Below are 18196 nucleotides of genomic sequence, written 5' to 3'. Positions count from 1 at the left end.
TTGGAGATCCCTTCTGTTGCGGGAACTTTCACAGAAGTCATTTTGAGTACTTTGCCATGGGTTTTTATTTCTGTCTGTCCAACTATGGACACATATTGTAACCTGAAATCAAAAGGAAGGTTAGTCTGAATACGGGTGTGGTCCGTGTGAGTGTGTTGGAGGTAGCGGTGTAGGAAGTTGCGGATTTTGGTGATGTCTGGTGTGATCCAATTACTAGATAGTCTCTAAGGTTTATAACTCAGAAAAGTTCATTTGTGGCTAACTGTCACCTCTTTCATGTCAATGGCTTATAACAATGTCAAGAGGTATTTATTTAGAAGTCCTGAGGAGGTAAAGCTACCCAGTAATTCACAAGAGTAAAAAAGATTGGAGGTCTGTTTCATATACAACATTTTAATTTTGTGTTTTTCTGTGTTCGTATTTTAGTAATTTAGCATCCTCTGGGGGGTCCATAACCATAGGATAAGAACCGCTGTTGTAAAATCATTATGCCTTACGTCAGTAGAAGGCAAATCATCGTCATTGCATCCTAATATAGGCTTAAAACAAGCTAAACATTTTTAGAAAAGTAAACTGTTATCATCTTAGTGCTAATCGATTGCCTCCCTGGACATTGAACTGCTATTCGCACACCTCTTGTAATGAGACATCAGTTGAATGACACGCAGTCTGTGAACTGTGATACATTTGAATTGAGATGGCTCTTTAATGATGCATTAGGTCAGTACGCACACCGATCTTGATTTGCCATCTGTAGTGCGGCTTGTTGAATCCACTGGGACATATAGGATATTGACCTCCATGTCTACATGTTTTTACAGATGCAGACGAGTGTGCAGAAGGGTCGGACGACTGCCACATCGACGCCCTCTGCCAGAACACGCCCAAGTCCTACAACTGCATCTGCAAGCCAGGCTACAAGGGAGATGGCAAGCAGTGTGAAGGTGAGTGACCTTTTTCCACTTTAAATTGTATTGACATTTATTTCCGTGTATTTATTTCCATATACGTCTTGCTTGCTTGTGTACAGCGTTCTTAGTCGTAAGGCAAATCTTCATTCAAGGAAGGATTCAAGGCTTTTATTGTCATTTGAACATACAGCAGCTACAGTGTGGATATGTCAATGAAAATCTTAGGTCACAGCACAGGCTTATGCACACGTCGTTTTTAACAGTGGATCTAACAAAAAATGCTTTGGCTTTTCAATGAATGCTGATGACAATACTTAAGAAAAGTCACACCTACAAGCGTAGTAGGCCAAACGAGGAGGGATTTATGTTTCAAAACGCATTGGTTGGGTTTAAAGCAGGGGGCTGCATCCCCCACCTCAGGGAGTGAGCCAGTCCGCGGCCCCGCAATATGGCGTTGTTTGAGCGAGGGTGGCAATAAAGCCCACAAACGGCTGGAGGAAATGGGTATAAGTACCCAATATAAATCTTATCGGAATCAAGGCCAAATAATACTTGATTGGGATCACGTTCATTGAAGTGAAACTTTGATGTTGGATGTGAACTAACATCTGAATCACATCTAGACTGGATCTGGGGACTCTGATGTAACGGCTGGTTATAGACAGCAGTTTCACAGCCCCTACATGCCGCCCCCAGTCGCCCCCCCTAATCTCCTAATTAATGGGGAGGAAGTGGACTAAGCGAGGGTGTCAGGGTGAGACGGGGCAGCACCTGGCTGTGCGTTCACACCTCCAATCACTTCTGCCTCAGAGCACACCACAGCTGGAGCTCCAGCAAATGCACAGATATGCTCTCCCTCTCTGTGTTATGCAGAATCCTAGCTCGCTCGTACAATTATTTACACACACACACACACACACACACACACGCACACACGCACGCACGCACGCACGCACACACACACACACACACACACACACACACACACACACACACACACACACGCACGCAGTGTAATCCTGTAATTTGTTTCCCCATGTACCGTGCGCTTCAGTGGTTATCCCAGGACAGATTGCCTTTATATAAGTGATGTTACTGTACTATTGCAGTTTAAAACTTGGATGAAGTGGGGTATACTTTGTAAGTGGGTGTAATGCCATCACATTCCAATGAAGCAGCCATTAAAGCATGATGTCTAACCTTATGGCAAGGGATTCTTATGATTTGTTTCTGTGCTAAACTATCCAACTCTTTGTTTAAATCCAGGGCTCAAAACCAGATTGTACTTGGAGCCTAAGCACGGCTTATCATCTTGGGATAGTTAGGGCCAAAGTGAAACAAAACTTTTTGTAAAGACAGACAACATCATTCAAAACTCCATTGATCTCTGTCAATGTCCTTGGGCAAGACACTTCACCTGAACTTGCTCCTGTGGGTATTGTCCACAGTTTCTGACCATTGCATGTATGATATATGTGTAATGTGTGTATATGTAAAGCGCTTTGAGTCATTGAAAAAGCGCTATAATAAATGTAAGGAATTATTATTATTAACTAAAAACCCAGCATTGGAACATAAGCCACAGTCTGTTGTTTGGACGATAATAATAATACAACCGTCTTTGTTTCTTTCTACGATATCTTTGGCCCTGGTTTGAAAATGTTTACATGCTTTTTCCTCCTTTGTTCTGTGAACACGATAGAGCTAAAAAACATATACTTGACTCTGGGTCTTCTCGGCTGCTTACCCAAATCGTCACAATTTAGGGGGCCGCATTAGAAAAGGGGATGAGAAAATGTGCTCATATGAGATGCACCCAAGTTGCATGGACGCCTTCCTTTAATAACTCCCATGAGCAGGAAGTATAGAACGAAGATCACAGGAAAACACACGCTGAATGACAGATTGTAACAACAACAGAAGCAATTACTATATAGGTAACGTCATCACTTCATTTTCCATAAACAACTATGGGTTGATCTCCCCATAAACTCTCTGTGTTATCGTTTTTGTTCTTACCATGTGCGTGCGCCGCTGTCTCACGATGACACCATTTTTGGTCCAACTGACCCCTGGCCTGTAAATGATTATTGATTATGTTATTATCCAGCTTTGTTGTCTTTTACATACAGTGTGTGATGTCTTACACCGGACAGACGGACACAGATCTATTGAACTCTGAATAACAGCAGCTCCTCTGTTCTCTGGTGGAGACGGCAGTGTGTTTGGGCTTTTCAGGAATATAATCTTCTTCCTGTCAAGCTGCTGTCTGAGCGGACCTGTCCTGACAGCCACCTTTTATTACATCACTTCACCAAGGCCAGCACTTGGATCAGTGTGTGTGTTTTTGTGTAAGTGACGTGTGTGTGGAAGCTGTAGGCTGCTGTGCTTTGACGGAGCTTGAATGTAAACCGCATTTTATTACATCACCATTCTAAATCCAGCATTTGAATGCATTGCGTGAACTGTGTGTGTGTGTGTGTGTGTGTGTGTGTGTGTGTGTGTGTGTGTCAAACATGCTTTACACACACACTCCCCTCCCTTTGCCCCCTGACTGTACGCTGAGATATATTGAACTCCATCCAGTGATGAGGCAACAGCTCATCACAGGGACATCAAATGAAGACAAATGGTGGTTTGGATTTGACCCCCGACCCTGGTGATTAGATATGGCTGCTGTAATTGGTCGGCTGTGTTTTCCATCAACAGGCATTACGAGCCACTTTGCCGACCAGCACCATTAGTGGCTATGCTATTCCTGGAAGCACCTGGAAGCAGCTCTCTCTCCCTCAAGTCTTCTCTGCTTCTTTATCATCAGCGTCATAACTTATCAGCAAACACTCACTCAACAGTCTAGTCAAACACACCGTGGGAGAAATTGGATAAAACTGAAGGATCGTCATTATTCTAAGTAGTGTTACGTCTATCCAGAGGCTTTTAAGACAATGGAGACGGAATAATATTCATCCGGCCATCGGTTTTCTGCCATTAACCAGGACCGGGTCACAATGGAGCTCTCTTCAGAGGTTTTGGTTCCTTCCAGTATCTCTAATGTTAAGCCCAACCATTTTACAGAGAGAAAACTCATTCAACCTTTGGTTAAATGCTAGCACCAGTGCACACGTGGCAACAATCGGCTTGTGGATCTCAACCGACCATAGATATTTGAACTCCTGGAGTTTGGTTTTCAATGTACCTCGAACCTGCAGGGAGCAATACACACATGATGAACTCCCATCCAGACCCTTTTACACTTCACTGCAAACCGCCCAAGTGCTTACTAAAGGTCATGGTCTGTTAAACCCAACCGAATCATATCATCTGCAAAGAGCAAAGATGCAATTTTGAGTTCCCTAAAGTGGACACTATCCTCCTAAGGCTGCCCGTTGTGATCCTGTCTCAAAAGTACAAAAAGTACTAATACTAATCTAAAAATAAATATAATGTATTTGTGCTGTATTTGTTCTTAAATGTCGTTTGCTTTTAATCTGTAAAGCACTTTGAATCGCCACGTGCTGAAAAGTGCTATACAAATCAAATTGCCTTGCCTTGCCCAATCGGTAACAATAAAAAACTAAGTGCCTCTAGTTAATGGTTCAACCCCTAAGTTCAATAAGTGATGCAGCTTTGTTTGCAGTTAGTCTGGTCTCTGGGAAGAACATTGCAGGAGCAGCACAGCAAGGAGAGCCGACCACTATAAGATGCCAAAGAAAGCAGCAATGTGAAGTTCTTTGACTCTTCACTTACAAAACGAAAGCTAAATGTGCTGGTTAGGCCAAAAAACAGATGTACATTTGCTCAAACTGTAAAGCATTTTGTGGTCAAAATATCAACTGTCATCTTGTGACTTGGTAAATATGGAGTCCTTCAAATGTACAGACATTATTTTTTACTATCGGTTTTCTGGAGAAAGCCACAAGGACATGGATCGTGTTGATGACCACATTATTAGCGTGCACTTTGGAGGTTCTGGAGGGATGTGGCCTGTGTGGCTCCACATTGACAAAACTCTGGCTCGCTCATGTGCTTTTGTAACGGCTCAGATTCGAGACCCGGTGACCAAGGGAGACGACCTGTGCTCTCAGCCTCTGCTACACGTCGGCACTACAAATTAGCAGCTTGCAGGCCGCTTTGTTCTGCCAGGAGCCGGCTGTCCAGCAGTCCTGCAGGACTCAGCGGGATCAACATCCCAACTACAGTGGGTTTCAACCACAAGGGGTGTGATGGGTGCTCCTATCAGGACTGTGTCCCCAGAGGCGTCGTTTTCTCAAGTGAATGCGTTTCTTTGAATGCTTCTTGTCACTGAAATCGGATCTGCCGTTTATGATCTTATTTCTTATGAATTGTGTTGTTGGATTCGTTGTTGAGGTTTTCAACAGAGTGCATTGGTCCTGCGGGATGCGTTATACGGCTGGTTGCTATACAGAGCTGTCAAAGCCTGTGTTTACTTAGCATTTGCCTCTTACAGGCTAATTGATTGGTTTTCATCAGTGCTGCCAATCGCGCTGAATAGTCTCTTCTCCTCTCTTTCATCGAGTGTACAGCCACCTCCATTCTTACACACACAAACACCTTTGAGTGTGTACTTTTGTCTCAGTTGGATTCCAAAGCTTTATCTCCATACCAGAGCAACTAATTAAGTACTGTAGGTAGAGGGAAATGTCACTTCAAACACTTTAAAGCTGTGCTCAAACACTGGTTCTGGCTGTAAATAGTTTTTCTCTTGGCTGATTTATTTTTGTGTTTCTCTTAACTATATACCAGGCCAAACATAGACAGTGTGATTCTACCACAACTGTAGCTGATTAGTTGTTGATGCTAGACTTTAGTAGGAGAACAGTTTTTACATGAAACTGGGATTTTACTGTATATTTGGACTTCATTCAAAGCACATTTTAGATGAATTGCATACAAAGTAAATGGGAATTGAGGACTTTAAAAAAAAGTTTGCACTTATCTGAATCTGCTCCCTAAACAACTTTGCAGACAAGAGAAAATTAAAGAGACAAGAAAGACCTGGAGTTCTGAGTTCCATCATAAGCTGAGCTGGACAGAAACGCAAAGACACAACGACAAATCATTTTGATTCAGGCTTCATTCTTCCGTGAAGTGCACTCAGAGCATCACTCTGGACTTCTCTGGATGACCAGTCCTTGGTTTTTAATCAGACTAGGTGTGGCTCATGCAACATGTGCACCATTCATTCTCTTTTGGACCGTTTCTTTGCTTGTCAGAACCTGACAGATGCCGTGTCTGATTGAGACTGTATTGTACCAGCAGCTCCCCCCTTACCCTGCGCCAGAGTAATGAAGACATGACCTGCTTTACCGAGATGGAGAGGAGGAGGAGGAGGAGGAGAAAATACATCTCATGGGAGGAAAGGATGGCGAGGGAGATGTTACAGGTTGCAGACAATTACTAGGCCATTGTCTGCCTGGCGTCTGTCCCTCCGTCATCAGTGAGACGCTCTTTCCACTTGCTACCTACAGACACACACATTTCCTCCGTGCACCTCCCTCTTTCTCTCCTGTCTCTCAGATTCATTCAGGCTCAGGCTTTATATATAGATACAGTGACCTCATGCCAGCATCTCAAAGCCGCTTCCTTGTCAGTGTTTGACGGATGATGTCTGGCATTGCTGGTTGGAAATGTCACTTTCACTCCACAGCTGAGATATGTAGTGTATGTCGGAGCGTTTCTTTATATCATGACAAATTCACACTCTTAATAAGTAACTTGACTTGGTTGCTACTGTGGATTCTTCTTCATTTCTGTAACGAACAAAAATAGTTTTAAAATATTTAAAAATTATTCCCATTTATTTTGGCACACAAGTGAATTTAAAAACACATTTTCTACATTAAGAGACCAAGTTAGCGACCTTCTCCTCTTTCATTAACATGTTTTAATAAGGCTGTCAATCTGCAGACAAACCACTGTGGTGCGTTGCACATGTTTTATTACATTAATCAGCTGAGTAAAAGGGAATGGCACTGACCATTTTAATTTCATCTTATGATTTTGAATCTTTTTTGAATTGTTACATTGAATGCAAATTAATTAACATTTTAGAATAATACAATGTACAGACACCTGGATAACCTGCACGATTCTACCCAAAAGGCCTCAGCTTCTTCTGCTGTCCACTTCATTCAGCAGAGATCTCCAACATATTTTTTTCGTACTTTTTACAAATCACCCCCCACCCCCTAACCCACTGCTTTGACGCTTGTTTACTGTTGATTTACCCATGCCCATGTTTGCTCATCAAAGTGCAGACGATTCACACCATTTACTGGAAACTAATTTGATGTCATTACAGGAAACTGTGCAGGAATGTGCGTGCTGACACATAATTGTTGCGAACATGTTAAAAACAAAAAAACAAGACCCCCCCCCCCCCCCCCCTCCTTCAACCAGAACAAAAAGTATGGCAATAAATTAACTGGTAACTGTTTTATCCAGAAAATGTTTAGTTTGCTTTCGTGCATGGGAAACTGCCATAGCATATTACACTTTTTTGATAAAATAAATCATAAATATGTGTTAATAGTCATCTTATGGCATTGAGACCTGAAGGCATACACCCTGCATGAGTTGTTAGCAGCATCCCCTCCTCTCCCTTTCTCCCTTCCTTCCATCTGTCCAGTTAGGAGGCGTGCGCTTGTCAGCGAAGGCGCCTAATTCACTCGATGAGACGTGGAGCATAAACGCTTCCCCGGCAATTAGAAAACGTGCATATGAGAGCGGAAGCAGTTGAAGCTTTCGGGGCACCGCTGTCAGATGTCAACAACAGCTCAGGGGCAGGAAGTGGCACCGTTTGGGGCCAACTGAGTCCCTACGAGGCACCTTCCTCCACCGACCTCTAATCTCTCCGTCACACATACACAAACGCATGCTTCAAACCTTCTCTCTAACCAGTTTATCTTTCTTGATTTTTAAACGACAAGCAGGAACCCTAGAATGAAAGCTTTACTAACATTATCAGTGATTGTTGGACACAAGTAAAGCTCAGAATCTTTGAGGAAATGATTGTCATACGTTGTGTGCCCTTCTAAATGTTAGTTTGCATGTGTAAACATTAGAAACAGCTAGAAACACTCAGATTTGGTTAGGCAATTATTTTTCTCATCTTATTTGTTTTTGCATAACCTGGCCTTAAGACAGAACACGATTGCATGTCACTGTATTTGAACCCAATTGAATGGAGTACAGAGACTAATCACACTCTGTATTGTGTTGTTCCACTATTTAGTCAACTGATGCTCTAATGCCAAAACATGAAGGCTCTGCTTTTCATTTTAGTTGTGAAATCTTTGTAAGCATTTGATTTTCAGTTACTGCTGATTCAGTTTTGATTATCAGACATATTGAATCAGGACATGTCAATTTAAACTTCAAACCTTACACCCAAAATTATACACAATAAATAAATGTCAGTTAAGTTATAATTGTTCTAAGTTCTTTTCAACCTGTGAAAACAGTTGTATTGTCTCTTTGTGTATCTTCATATGGAGCTTCGCCATGTCTGATATCATCAGGGTTAGACACGGAAAGTAACCCTTTCCAACCGAAAGATGGTGTTTCATTGGAAGCAATTCAAAAAAGTGAGACAATAACATTTATTATTTATTTGGTGCGAAACAAACAATCACACATATTAAAGTCAATTCAAATCTGTAAACATGATTTAGTCTTTAGATCTCAGGGCAGTGTTTTCAGGTGTGTTATTGTACTCTTTCTCCAATTCTCTTGAGCAAACAAAATTACATTTGAATGACATAACTTTTATCCACACTTTAAATGCTCTTTTTGGCAACAAAAAAACAACTCAAAAGGATGTGAACGGAGAGAAGAAGATGTGTGTCAACTGAACCCGGCTTATTGTGAATGTAGTCTCAGTCTGCCTGTTTGATTCAGGCACCAATTAATCACCTGCTGCTTTTCATTTACCCTCAGTGGTGAGTCCCCCCCCCCCTCTAGTTCTCGTCTTTACCTTCGCCCCTTCATCTCTGACAGATGAAAAGCAGAGCTGTTACATCGTGCAGAACCGGGCCATCTGAGCTGGCAGCACAGCAAAGTGTCCAAACAAACCTTTCCCCAAACACTCGCCCATTCCAGCTCGGCCTAATTGGTTGCAAATGCCTTTTAGGATGAGCCAGTGATATCCGTGAGGAGTTTGTATACACAAGGCTCCGGCACTTAATCCCCCTGTGATTGTTTTTCTTTGGTTCTCCTTACCGGTAAGATCAATTCCTGTTGTTCTGACACACATGCAGCTCAATCCAACTAGTTCTCAGGTCCGTTTTAGGACACTTTTGAAAGATAATTCCCTTTTGATCAATCTTCTCTTCTAAAACGTGTGAGTATGTGTGGATGTGAGTATTCCTTTGAACCCCAAGTACAGAGACTGGGATCTTTCGTCAGAGATCAAACAGACGGTATTACAATGGCCTGTGTGATTGGCTTCTGGTAAACATGTCTGTGGTGCTTCATGGTACAGAATGTGGCATTGATTTTTTTTAAGTGAAACCTCTTAGATGAAGCTCTTCTCATGTTTATTTCGCGTGGTATTTTCAAAGCGTTCATTCTTAAGCCCAAATCACGATGTTATCCATCTGAATGGAAGTGTTTTGTGGGGAGAAGGTCTCTGTGATAAGTGTGATAAACAATCCTGTTGTTTGTTGTTTGCATTGTGTGAGTCTTCATTTTTGCATTCTCATGCCTGCACTTGTGGGATCAGTCACTATGCAGACGTGTGTTGATTTCTGTGTTATTGTTGTGCTTTTTTGAGTTTTTCTATATGCACAAGATCCAAAGGCTTTATTGTCATATGCACAACAGCTACAATGTAGTTTTGCCAATACAAATCCAATCCAAAAATGCAACAAAACAATATACTTACTAAATAAATCCAGTGCAAGGAGAAATAGAAAGAATGGACACAATAGTTAAAGTCAAATCTAGAAATAAGAAATAATAATACATCAGTGTCAAGCTGTTGGGTATGTCTACATTCAGAAGCTGAAGAGTCATGTTTGTGACCTGTAATGGGACATTTAGAGCGGTCTGTGACTCCATTCTCAATATATCTTCATTGATATCAGCTGTCAGATTGTTGGACACAGTGAAGGACAGGTGGACAGACAGTCAAACTGAGGCGAGCAGGCATTCAAGCAAGAAGTAATGGAATGTTGACAGGCAACAGCCATGGTGTGAAGTAAAGCAAGAGGCAGAAAGAGAGAGAGGTTGGGGGACAGGAAGAGAGTAAAGGATGGGATTATGAGCAAGGGGGACGAGTTAAAAGCCAAGAGCAACTTTGTTTTCATCAATCTGACATCATTTTTGGCACGAGGAAGAGAACAAGTTGGACGGATCCAGCATAGCGTCTGAATCGTGGAGCGCGGGCAGATACCTGCACTGTGTCATCCTCAGAAGGGAGGGGGGGAAGGAGGAGGAGGATGTGGGCCAGGGTCTTCCTCGCTGCCTGCCGGATCTCCTGCTGTTCACACGGAGGGGGAGGAATGTTTGTTTAAGTGGCTCCGCATGGCAACCACTTGTGAGCCCCTCCTGTGAAAGCCTCCGCTGGCTCAGCGTGGAGGTTGGGTGGGTGCATCCCCAGACGAATAAACACCGGCTGACACTTCCCTCTCCTGCCTCGCTTTAAGAACCAACTGCCTTTACCCCTTCCTGAGTGTGCCCCATTACTGCACTGAAACGCTGCTAGGGTAACAAATTCATTCAAATCAAAACATAAAAGTGATGCACCATCAATGTCATCACCATCCTCGTCGGCATTGAAAAACTATTTAAAACTGATGACTCAATGCAAATAAATCACACTTTTAATTACCCTTTACATTTCTTTGTGACATCGGTCATTTTCATTAAGATTTGAACTCATGTTGTTTTCTAGGGAATTTTCTTTACCATATTTACTATACCATTTCTTTGCCTTCTTTTAAAACCAAAAATGTACCATTTACGGCAAGAAATTCCTCAAAATAATGCGTTGGAGGAAAATTCAACATTGAAAAAATAAATCACAACCAAATCAATTGCAATTTTACAATTTGTATGGAATGACAACCTCACTGTGAAGGTACAATATTAAAAAAATGTAATCGGCCTTTTAAAAGCAAGCCTCTACAGCAGAGACAACCTAAACTAGTGAAGACAAACCAAAAAAAGTTGACACATCCACCTTTCTCTTTCAGACATGGACGAGTGTGAGAACGACTACAATGGAGGCTGCGTCCATGAATGCATCAACATACCTGGCAACTACAGGTGCACCTGCTACGATGGGTTCATGCTGGCCCACGACGGACACAACTGTCAGGGTAAGAGCAGTCCCAGAAACACCCCTCCTGTATGTGTGTTCACAGAGTTGGTGAAAGTCAACGTCATCACATTGGTTCAAATTAGATTTTCGTTTTCATGATGTCTGCAAATAGCAACCCCTTTGATTTGACATGGGGTTTGTATCTAGATATATTGATGCTCGATTGAAATTAAGTATTCAAAAATGTAGCATTTTCTTTTATTATTTACCAAAAATACAGACTGTAAACGCCTTTTCTCTCTCTGTGTGTGAGTGTGTGTGTGTGTGTGTGTGTGTGTGTGTGTGTGTGTGTGTGTGTGTGTGTGTGTGTGTGGTGTGTGTGTGTGTGTGTGTGTGTGTGTGTGTGTGTGTGTGTGTGTGTGTGTGTGTGTGTGTGTGTGTGTGTGTGTGTGTGTGTGGTGTGTGTGTGTGTGTGTGTGTGTGTGTGTGTGTGTGTGTGTGTGTGTGTGTGTGTGAGCCTGCCTGGCTCAGCATGCCTCTCCCCGTACAGTCCCTCTGTCATCGTTTGGAGGGTTTCCATTATCTGTGTTTTTTTGGCTTGTTCCTCCTTACTGTTGGGAGGGCGGTCGGGGTTAAAGAGTTCTTCTTCAAGGATACCTGGCTGTGCTTTATTACTGACAGATCCAGCCCATTTAGCCTCAGTGCTGCGTTATTGACTTAGTGTCAGTCAGAGTAATGTTTTTTCTGTTCCGTGCAACACGTAGTTCTGCACGGATGTGCTCGAACACATTTCATCCCTTCAGTCCTCCACTGCTGACTGACGAGAGCAAAATAAAATCAGGAACATGTTGTTTTGGATGTGTCTTTGGTGGGATGTGTTTTGGGATTTCTAAGTGCTGGAGCTCATTCTTTGAGCCTTTGGAGAGGCTCAGTGAGAGATTGAGCGCTAAAAGCAGCAGCCAGCCGTGCAGAGTAGCTGCTGAGTTGTGGATTCCCCTCACAGGGATGACTTTCAGACAGCTGATATAAAGCAGAATTTAAGACGCTCCGTCATCAGAGTTCCAAATGTTCCTCCATGCACCAACAAGGGCCAGAAATGGTCAATAAAAACCCTTTTAATATGTGATTCTTCCAACTCTGTGATTTATATTGGATGAGTATAATTTAAACGAATATAGTATTAAAGGTTTGTTACATTTTCAAGTCTGTCCTACAACAATAGTCAATAGCCAATAACAGATAACATCCTAACATGCTTCTAATGAAAGTAATGGGGGGGGGGGGGGAATCCATACTTAAAAAAAGTTGATTTCATGTCAATATATGGCTTCAGTAGTTGGTTGGGCAAATCAAGTAGGCATCTTCCAAAGCTGTTCCTAAGAGTGTTTTGGCTCAAGCTTCTTTGTGTGTTTGTCTGAGCTGTCTTCTTGCTGTGCCAAGATGGGGGGATGTAACCCCAGGAAGGAAACTCCGGAAAACGTCCACCCTCTTTAATGTAGAATGCTAGAGCCTCAAATTTGCTTTAAAATTCAATCAAATTTGCCCTGGAAATGTATTTTTCTACATAATAATGTATCAGAAAGGCCTTGATGTCTTTCTTATTATATTGAAATGTTTAATTCCCATCAAGAAAATAATAATTGTATTTAAAGGCAGCATCTAGTGGTCATTAAAGGAACTGAAGAGCTTTGGCCACACACAATGAGGCTGATGTGAAAATCTGATCACACATATAAACACGATGGAAAGTAAACAACTATAAAAAGGAGAGCGGTCTTTACAGTCGTTGAAATTGGGTCTGACAGCGTTACGTGGTGTTCATTTCCTGCGTGTTTGTCTGGAAAAAGGCCCTGTCTACAGCCGATAGCTCATTGGTTAGCGTTCTATGTTGTGGGTAATTAAAAAGAAGGGCTGTGAGGTTAGTGGCATTTCACCACACGTGTTTGTTCCGCTAACTCAAACAACGCAGACCAAACGAGTCGTGAGAGAACTGCCGTCACCTGCTCTTTATGGCCCGGCAACAGGAAGCCAGCCCGCGTCTGATTTGAGCACGGAGGCTCGCTTTATTGGATGTTCGCTGAGTGCAGCCTTGATTAACCTCTGCTAATTAAACCGGTTCAGTGAGTTCAAAATAGGCGGCAAAATATGTGTTCCCAATCAAAGCCGGTCCTTGACATTTTCCATTGTTTCTTTATTTGACTCCAATTTCGTGTTGTTTATTCCCTCATTGTTCACGGTTCCATATCTCCTTCCCTCCTTTTTCTTAAGGTTTACTTTATTTTTTGCCTTTTTAGCTATTCTCTGTTTTCGCTTTTATTCTTTTATCCTTTCATGAATTCGTTATCCCCATTGTTTCTCCCTTTTTTCTTCTTTTCTTTCTTCATCTCACTTTTCTTTGTTACTACATCCCTCCCTTTGTCCTTTCCTTCCATCCCACCTTATGAACTTTTTTCTTTCGTTTTGATTCCATTCTTGTTTTCCATCAACCTCTCTTCATATGTTTTCTTTTTTCTGTCCTTCTCTCTCCTTTTCTTCCTCTGCTCTGTTATACTCTTCTGTCTGTCTGCTGACCTTACTAGCTTTCATCTAATTACCCAAATGGTTCTTGTGTCCTTCCTTTTTCTTCTTGTCCGCCTTCACTTTTTAAATCTATTTGTCAGATTGATTGCTTACTGTTTTTACTGGACGTTTAACCATCATCAGATGACAGCAGAGGTACAGGCTGACTGTGATTATGGGAATGATACAAAGACACTCTTAATGCATCTGATAAGATATTAGTCTTCTGGAATGGTATACATTGTTTGCTCTAAAACAAATAAAGTTAAAATGATCCATAATCTTCAAATCAGTTCTCAAAAGCACTGTGAATTTGACTAAATTGTTAACATGCAAATGATAAAACAGTCAATACTTAAATTGCAAAAATATGCATGCAGAATGTTACAGGGACTGTGATCCATGTTCTAAGTTGCTTACTGGAGTCAATATTTCAAAAAAATAGACAAAACCTGCCTGTTGTAAGTAAAGGTGTTGAGATGACACAGTTTTCATGGAAGTCAGTATTTAGTGGCCTACTCTGTACACTGTTTTTCAGGTGCCGTAAAAGACCATTTTGACTTGCCTTTTCAGATCACATAAATTAAAATACATATAATTGCATTGCTGGAAGAGAAAAGGCAACAAGGATGATGAATGTTATGTAGGATCTATTTTTATATAGATCTATATTTAGTCCAGAAGATATACGGCAGTGCCGATTGGGTAATGCGTTCCTGTGTATTTGGTCTTTGTTATTGACTCATGGATACCATATTGTCACCATGCTCTCGGATGCTTTTTGTCTGCTGTCATCACTAACCATAGAGGTAAATAGGGCCCTGTGATGCATGGTTACCATATAAACACAACTGGAGAGGAACCTATTGTCAGAGCGCAGTTTAAGAGAAGCTCCAACCCCCGAGCTGCCCGTCAACAGTGTCTCACTCTCAAGTGTCTCATTCAGCAGGAGATTTACTGTATGAATGAGGGCTCACCATCACACACGCTCCCTCTCTCATTTATACATTCAGACACTCAATTAATGCTGTCAGTCTTGTGCATACATCCACAGACAGAAAGTGTCTCGTAGGACGATCTGTCAAAACACAGGCTTGGGAGTAACGGAATACATTTTTATATAGAATTACAGTTCTATAAAAAAAAGTCACGTATAGCATAAGAGGGCCTCTTCCTTGCTAAAGTTACATTGCTCAGACATATTACACTTAAATTAAAGACATCCTATTGATATTTCTTTCACTATTTATCAGCGTTGCACTGGATATAGAATTAATAAGTAAGTTGTACCATAAGTAATCAGATTCCCTTATTTTTATATTGTCACACTTCGATGAACATATGTCGTAACGGAACACATTTTAAAAGCTTTTGCTTTTCGCCTCATTAATTATAGCTGGTAATATGTTGTCCGAAGACATGTGTTCTAATCTTTTGGGTTTAAGTCTATCAAAGATTAGATAAGATCGACCTTTATTGATCCCCAGGTGTTAAAGCAGCAACAGAATAGGAGCGAAAGACAAGACGGAATAGATAGGGATAAGTAAACGGTAGGATAAACATTGAAGTTATAGATGGAGAGGAAGGAGCATTGTTGTAAGTTAACACTACAACATCAGGAGGATACGTCCCCAGCTGACCCAGGTTCTGCTGCAACTCCCTCCTGGCTGGTCTACCTGCATGTGCCATCCGACCTCTGCAGCTCATCCAGAATGCAGCGGCTCGTCTGGTCTTCAACCTTCCTAAATTCTCCCACACCACGCCGCTCCTCCGCTCCCTCCACTGGCTTCCGGTAACTGCTAGAATCCACTTCAAGACAATGGTACTTGCGTACCATGCTGCGAATGGATCTGGCCCTTCCTACATCCAGGACATGGTTAAACCGTACACCCCAGCGCGTGCACTACGCTCTGCATCGGCCAAACAGCTCGCTGCACCCTCGCTGCGAAGGGGACCCAAGTTCCCATCAGCAAAAACACGTGGGTTTGCTATCCTGGCTCCAAAATGGTGGAATGAGCTCCCCATTGACATCAGGACAGCAGATAGCTTACACACCTTCCGGCGCAGACTGAAAACTCTCTTTCGACTCCACTTCGAGCGATAGAACTATTAACAAAGCACTTATATACTAATAAAGGGCTGGCTTATCTAAAGCCAGTTGAGTAGCACTTGAAATGTTTTTGCTCTATGAAGCCTGATGTACTTATATGATTCTGTTTTCTTCAAGTTTGTATTTTGTTGGTCGAACGCACTTATTGTACGTCGCTTTGGATAAAAGCGTCAGCTAAAAGCAATGTAATGTAATGTAACACTACACGTTGGCGGTCTTAAATGTACTTGGAGTAAAATGCATGGATAAAAGCGAGTAAAATGCACAGACATCTCAATTTGAAACATCTCTGTCCTTCTTGTTTGTTTCTCTGTCAAAGTTCACACTCAATTTATCTCGCACGCTCTGGGCCTGCCTGTGGAACACAATAAAATACCTTGTGGCTTTTAATAGACCCAAAGCATGATATTCCGAAACCTCAGAACCTTGTGGTGGTGCTGAATGAGCCTCGGATGACAAACTACACTTTAGAAAATGTGTTGAAGAAAATAATTTTGTGTGAGCCGGCAGGAAGTCACTTCATCATGTCCCAGATGCACTGTGTCAACAAGTCAAGGCACTAATTGATTTAAGATTGCATAATTGTACTCTGATTAAAGAGCGATTCCCGTTAGGTTCCTTTCTTCCTTTTGATTTTGACTTTATTTATTTTGTTTTGCCATGGACACAGCTGGACTCAATGTGTTGATCGTTTGGTGCCCTCTGTGAATGTCTGGTGTGCTGACGTGCGTTTATTTTCCTTCCGACCCGTTCTCGGCGAGATCTGAGAGGTGGCTGCACAGCAGGGAGCCAGCGACCGCAGCGTGTCACTGAGAAGTCCGACATGTAACAGACAGGAGGAGGGAGACGAGAAGTGAGGGGAGGGAGGGAGGGAGGGGGCAGATAAACTGAGGCAAAGTTTAAAAAGCACACATGGAAATATCCAATCCATGAAACCACTAGATATGTTTTAAAAATGAAGGGTTGAAAAGTTCGACAAATGACAGGATAGTTATGACATGACAAGGTTGTTTGCAAATCCCTGTTCCATATGAACACTGAAGCACATTTTTCTTTCTGTCGTATTTCCTATGTCATACTGAACGTTAAAGTTACGACGCTCATTTTCAGGTATTTTGTGCCTCTACTTTGACATGTGTACATGCGTTAATGTTCATAAAGTGCTTAATTTTTCCATTTATTGATCCATATCTTCAAGTAAAGTAAGGCCTGAGGATTGAAATATGTCCCTATCATAACATAGTTTAAAATAGTGTTCAAAATTGTGCAACAACAGGGTCAGGTGAGGAACACAAGAGAGACATTGATGTTTGACACCCTTCGTTTTATTTTACTTCCTACTTGTGGTTTTTCCCCCAAACAATTCTGATTATCAACATTTCCCCAAATCAATTTGAAATGTCTTATTTGAATTGTTTGCATATTTACTTAAACGTTTTTGTTTCCCCTCGAGCCTCTCTACCATCACTTTCCCCCCCTTTTTCTCTTATTCCCTTCTTATTTCCACCAGCCTCCAGCCTCGATATGTCCCCCCCTCCCTCTCGATGTGTCAAGCACATCCTCGTTGTGTCTAAACAAAACTTTACGCAAGTTTACACAAGCACAATCAAACAAAACAGAGGGGCTCGGGTCGAAACTTGCAAAAATGGCCCGTGGCCTGTGTTTATGCAAAAATGTTAGAAGAGATCAATTAGACTTGGAGATGGATACATTTTCTCTTTGTCTCTATCCCTCCGGCCTGAACATGAAATGCATCAGTCATATTAATGGCATCTGTTAAACCATGAGATTTGCTTAAAATTGTGTTTGGAAGGGAAATGAGAACAAAGCTCAGAGTTCAGCGAGGACACATCAAGTTTTACGGCACTAATGCGGTGAGATATTCCCACAGGAAGTTTACGGGTGTAATAATCCAGGACAGAATGAAAATGTAGTTATCTATAATATGTAATGATCTATAAGAACAAAACCCCAAAATGGATAACATGATAGTGGAATATTCCTCATCTCTCAATACAGTCTACACTGTTTAAGGTTCCCTCTGCTCCCTAGGGGTTTAACAAGCCCAGCACAACCTTCTCCAAGTACAAGAAATTAGTTTCAAGTTGAAATCCCACAGCGTCAGGAGCTGAGAAGGCAGATACAGCAGTGACTCCCATTCATTACGCAGACTGTGGCGGCCCACCATCGTCTAGTGGTCTGTCAGCAACCCCCCCAAACCCCTCTTGGAACACGGAGTGCTCCGTTTATCATGCTATGTGGGTTTAACTTTTGTACTGGTGTCATCATCATTAACAGTTAAAAACAAGTTCTCGTTATATATTTCAACAC

The 18196-nt window shown here is 41.9% G+C and overlaps 1 protein-coding gene across 4 annotated transcripts in view; it reads left to right on the top strand.

Moving 5' to 3' along the window:
- The window catches only part of scube1 (signal peptide, CUB domain, EGF-like 1), an 84250-nt gene that overhangs the window by 2121 nt on the left and 63933 nt on the right, over positions 1-18196 (top strand). For all 4 annotated transcript variants that reach the window (XM_034075145.2, XM_034075144.2, XM_034075143.2 and 1 more), the window contains exons 2-3: positions 822-944; positions 11129-11254. In XM_034075145.2, the coding sequence (XP_033931036.1) occupies positions 822-944; positions 11129-11254 (249 nt within the window). The remainder of the gene's footprint in view (positions 1-821; positions 945-11128; positions 11255-18196) is intronic.

Source organism: Pseudochaenichthys georgianus, chromosome 23, assembly GCF_902827115.2.
Source record: "Pseudochaenichthys georgianus chromosome 23, fPseGeo1.2, whole genome shotgun sequence".
Lineage (NCBI taxonomy): Eukaryota > Metazoa > Chordata > Actinopteri > Perciformes > Channichthyidae > Pseudochaenichthys > Pseudochaenichthys georgianus.
The sequence above is the reverse complement of the archived record's forward strand: the minus strand, read 5'-3'. Positions and strand labels throughout refer to the sequence as shown.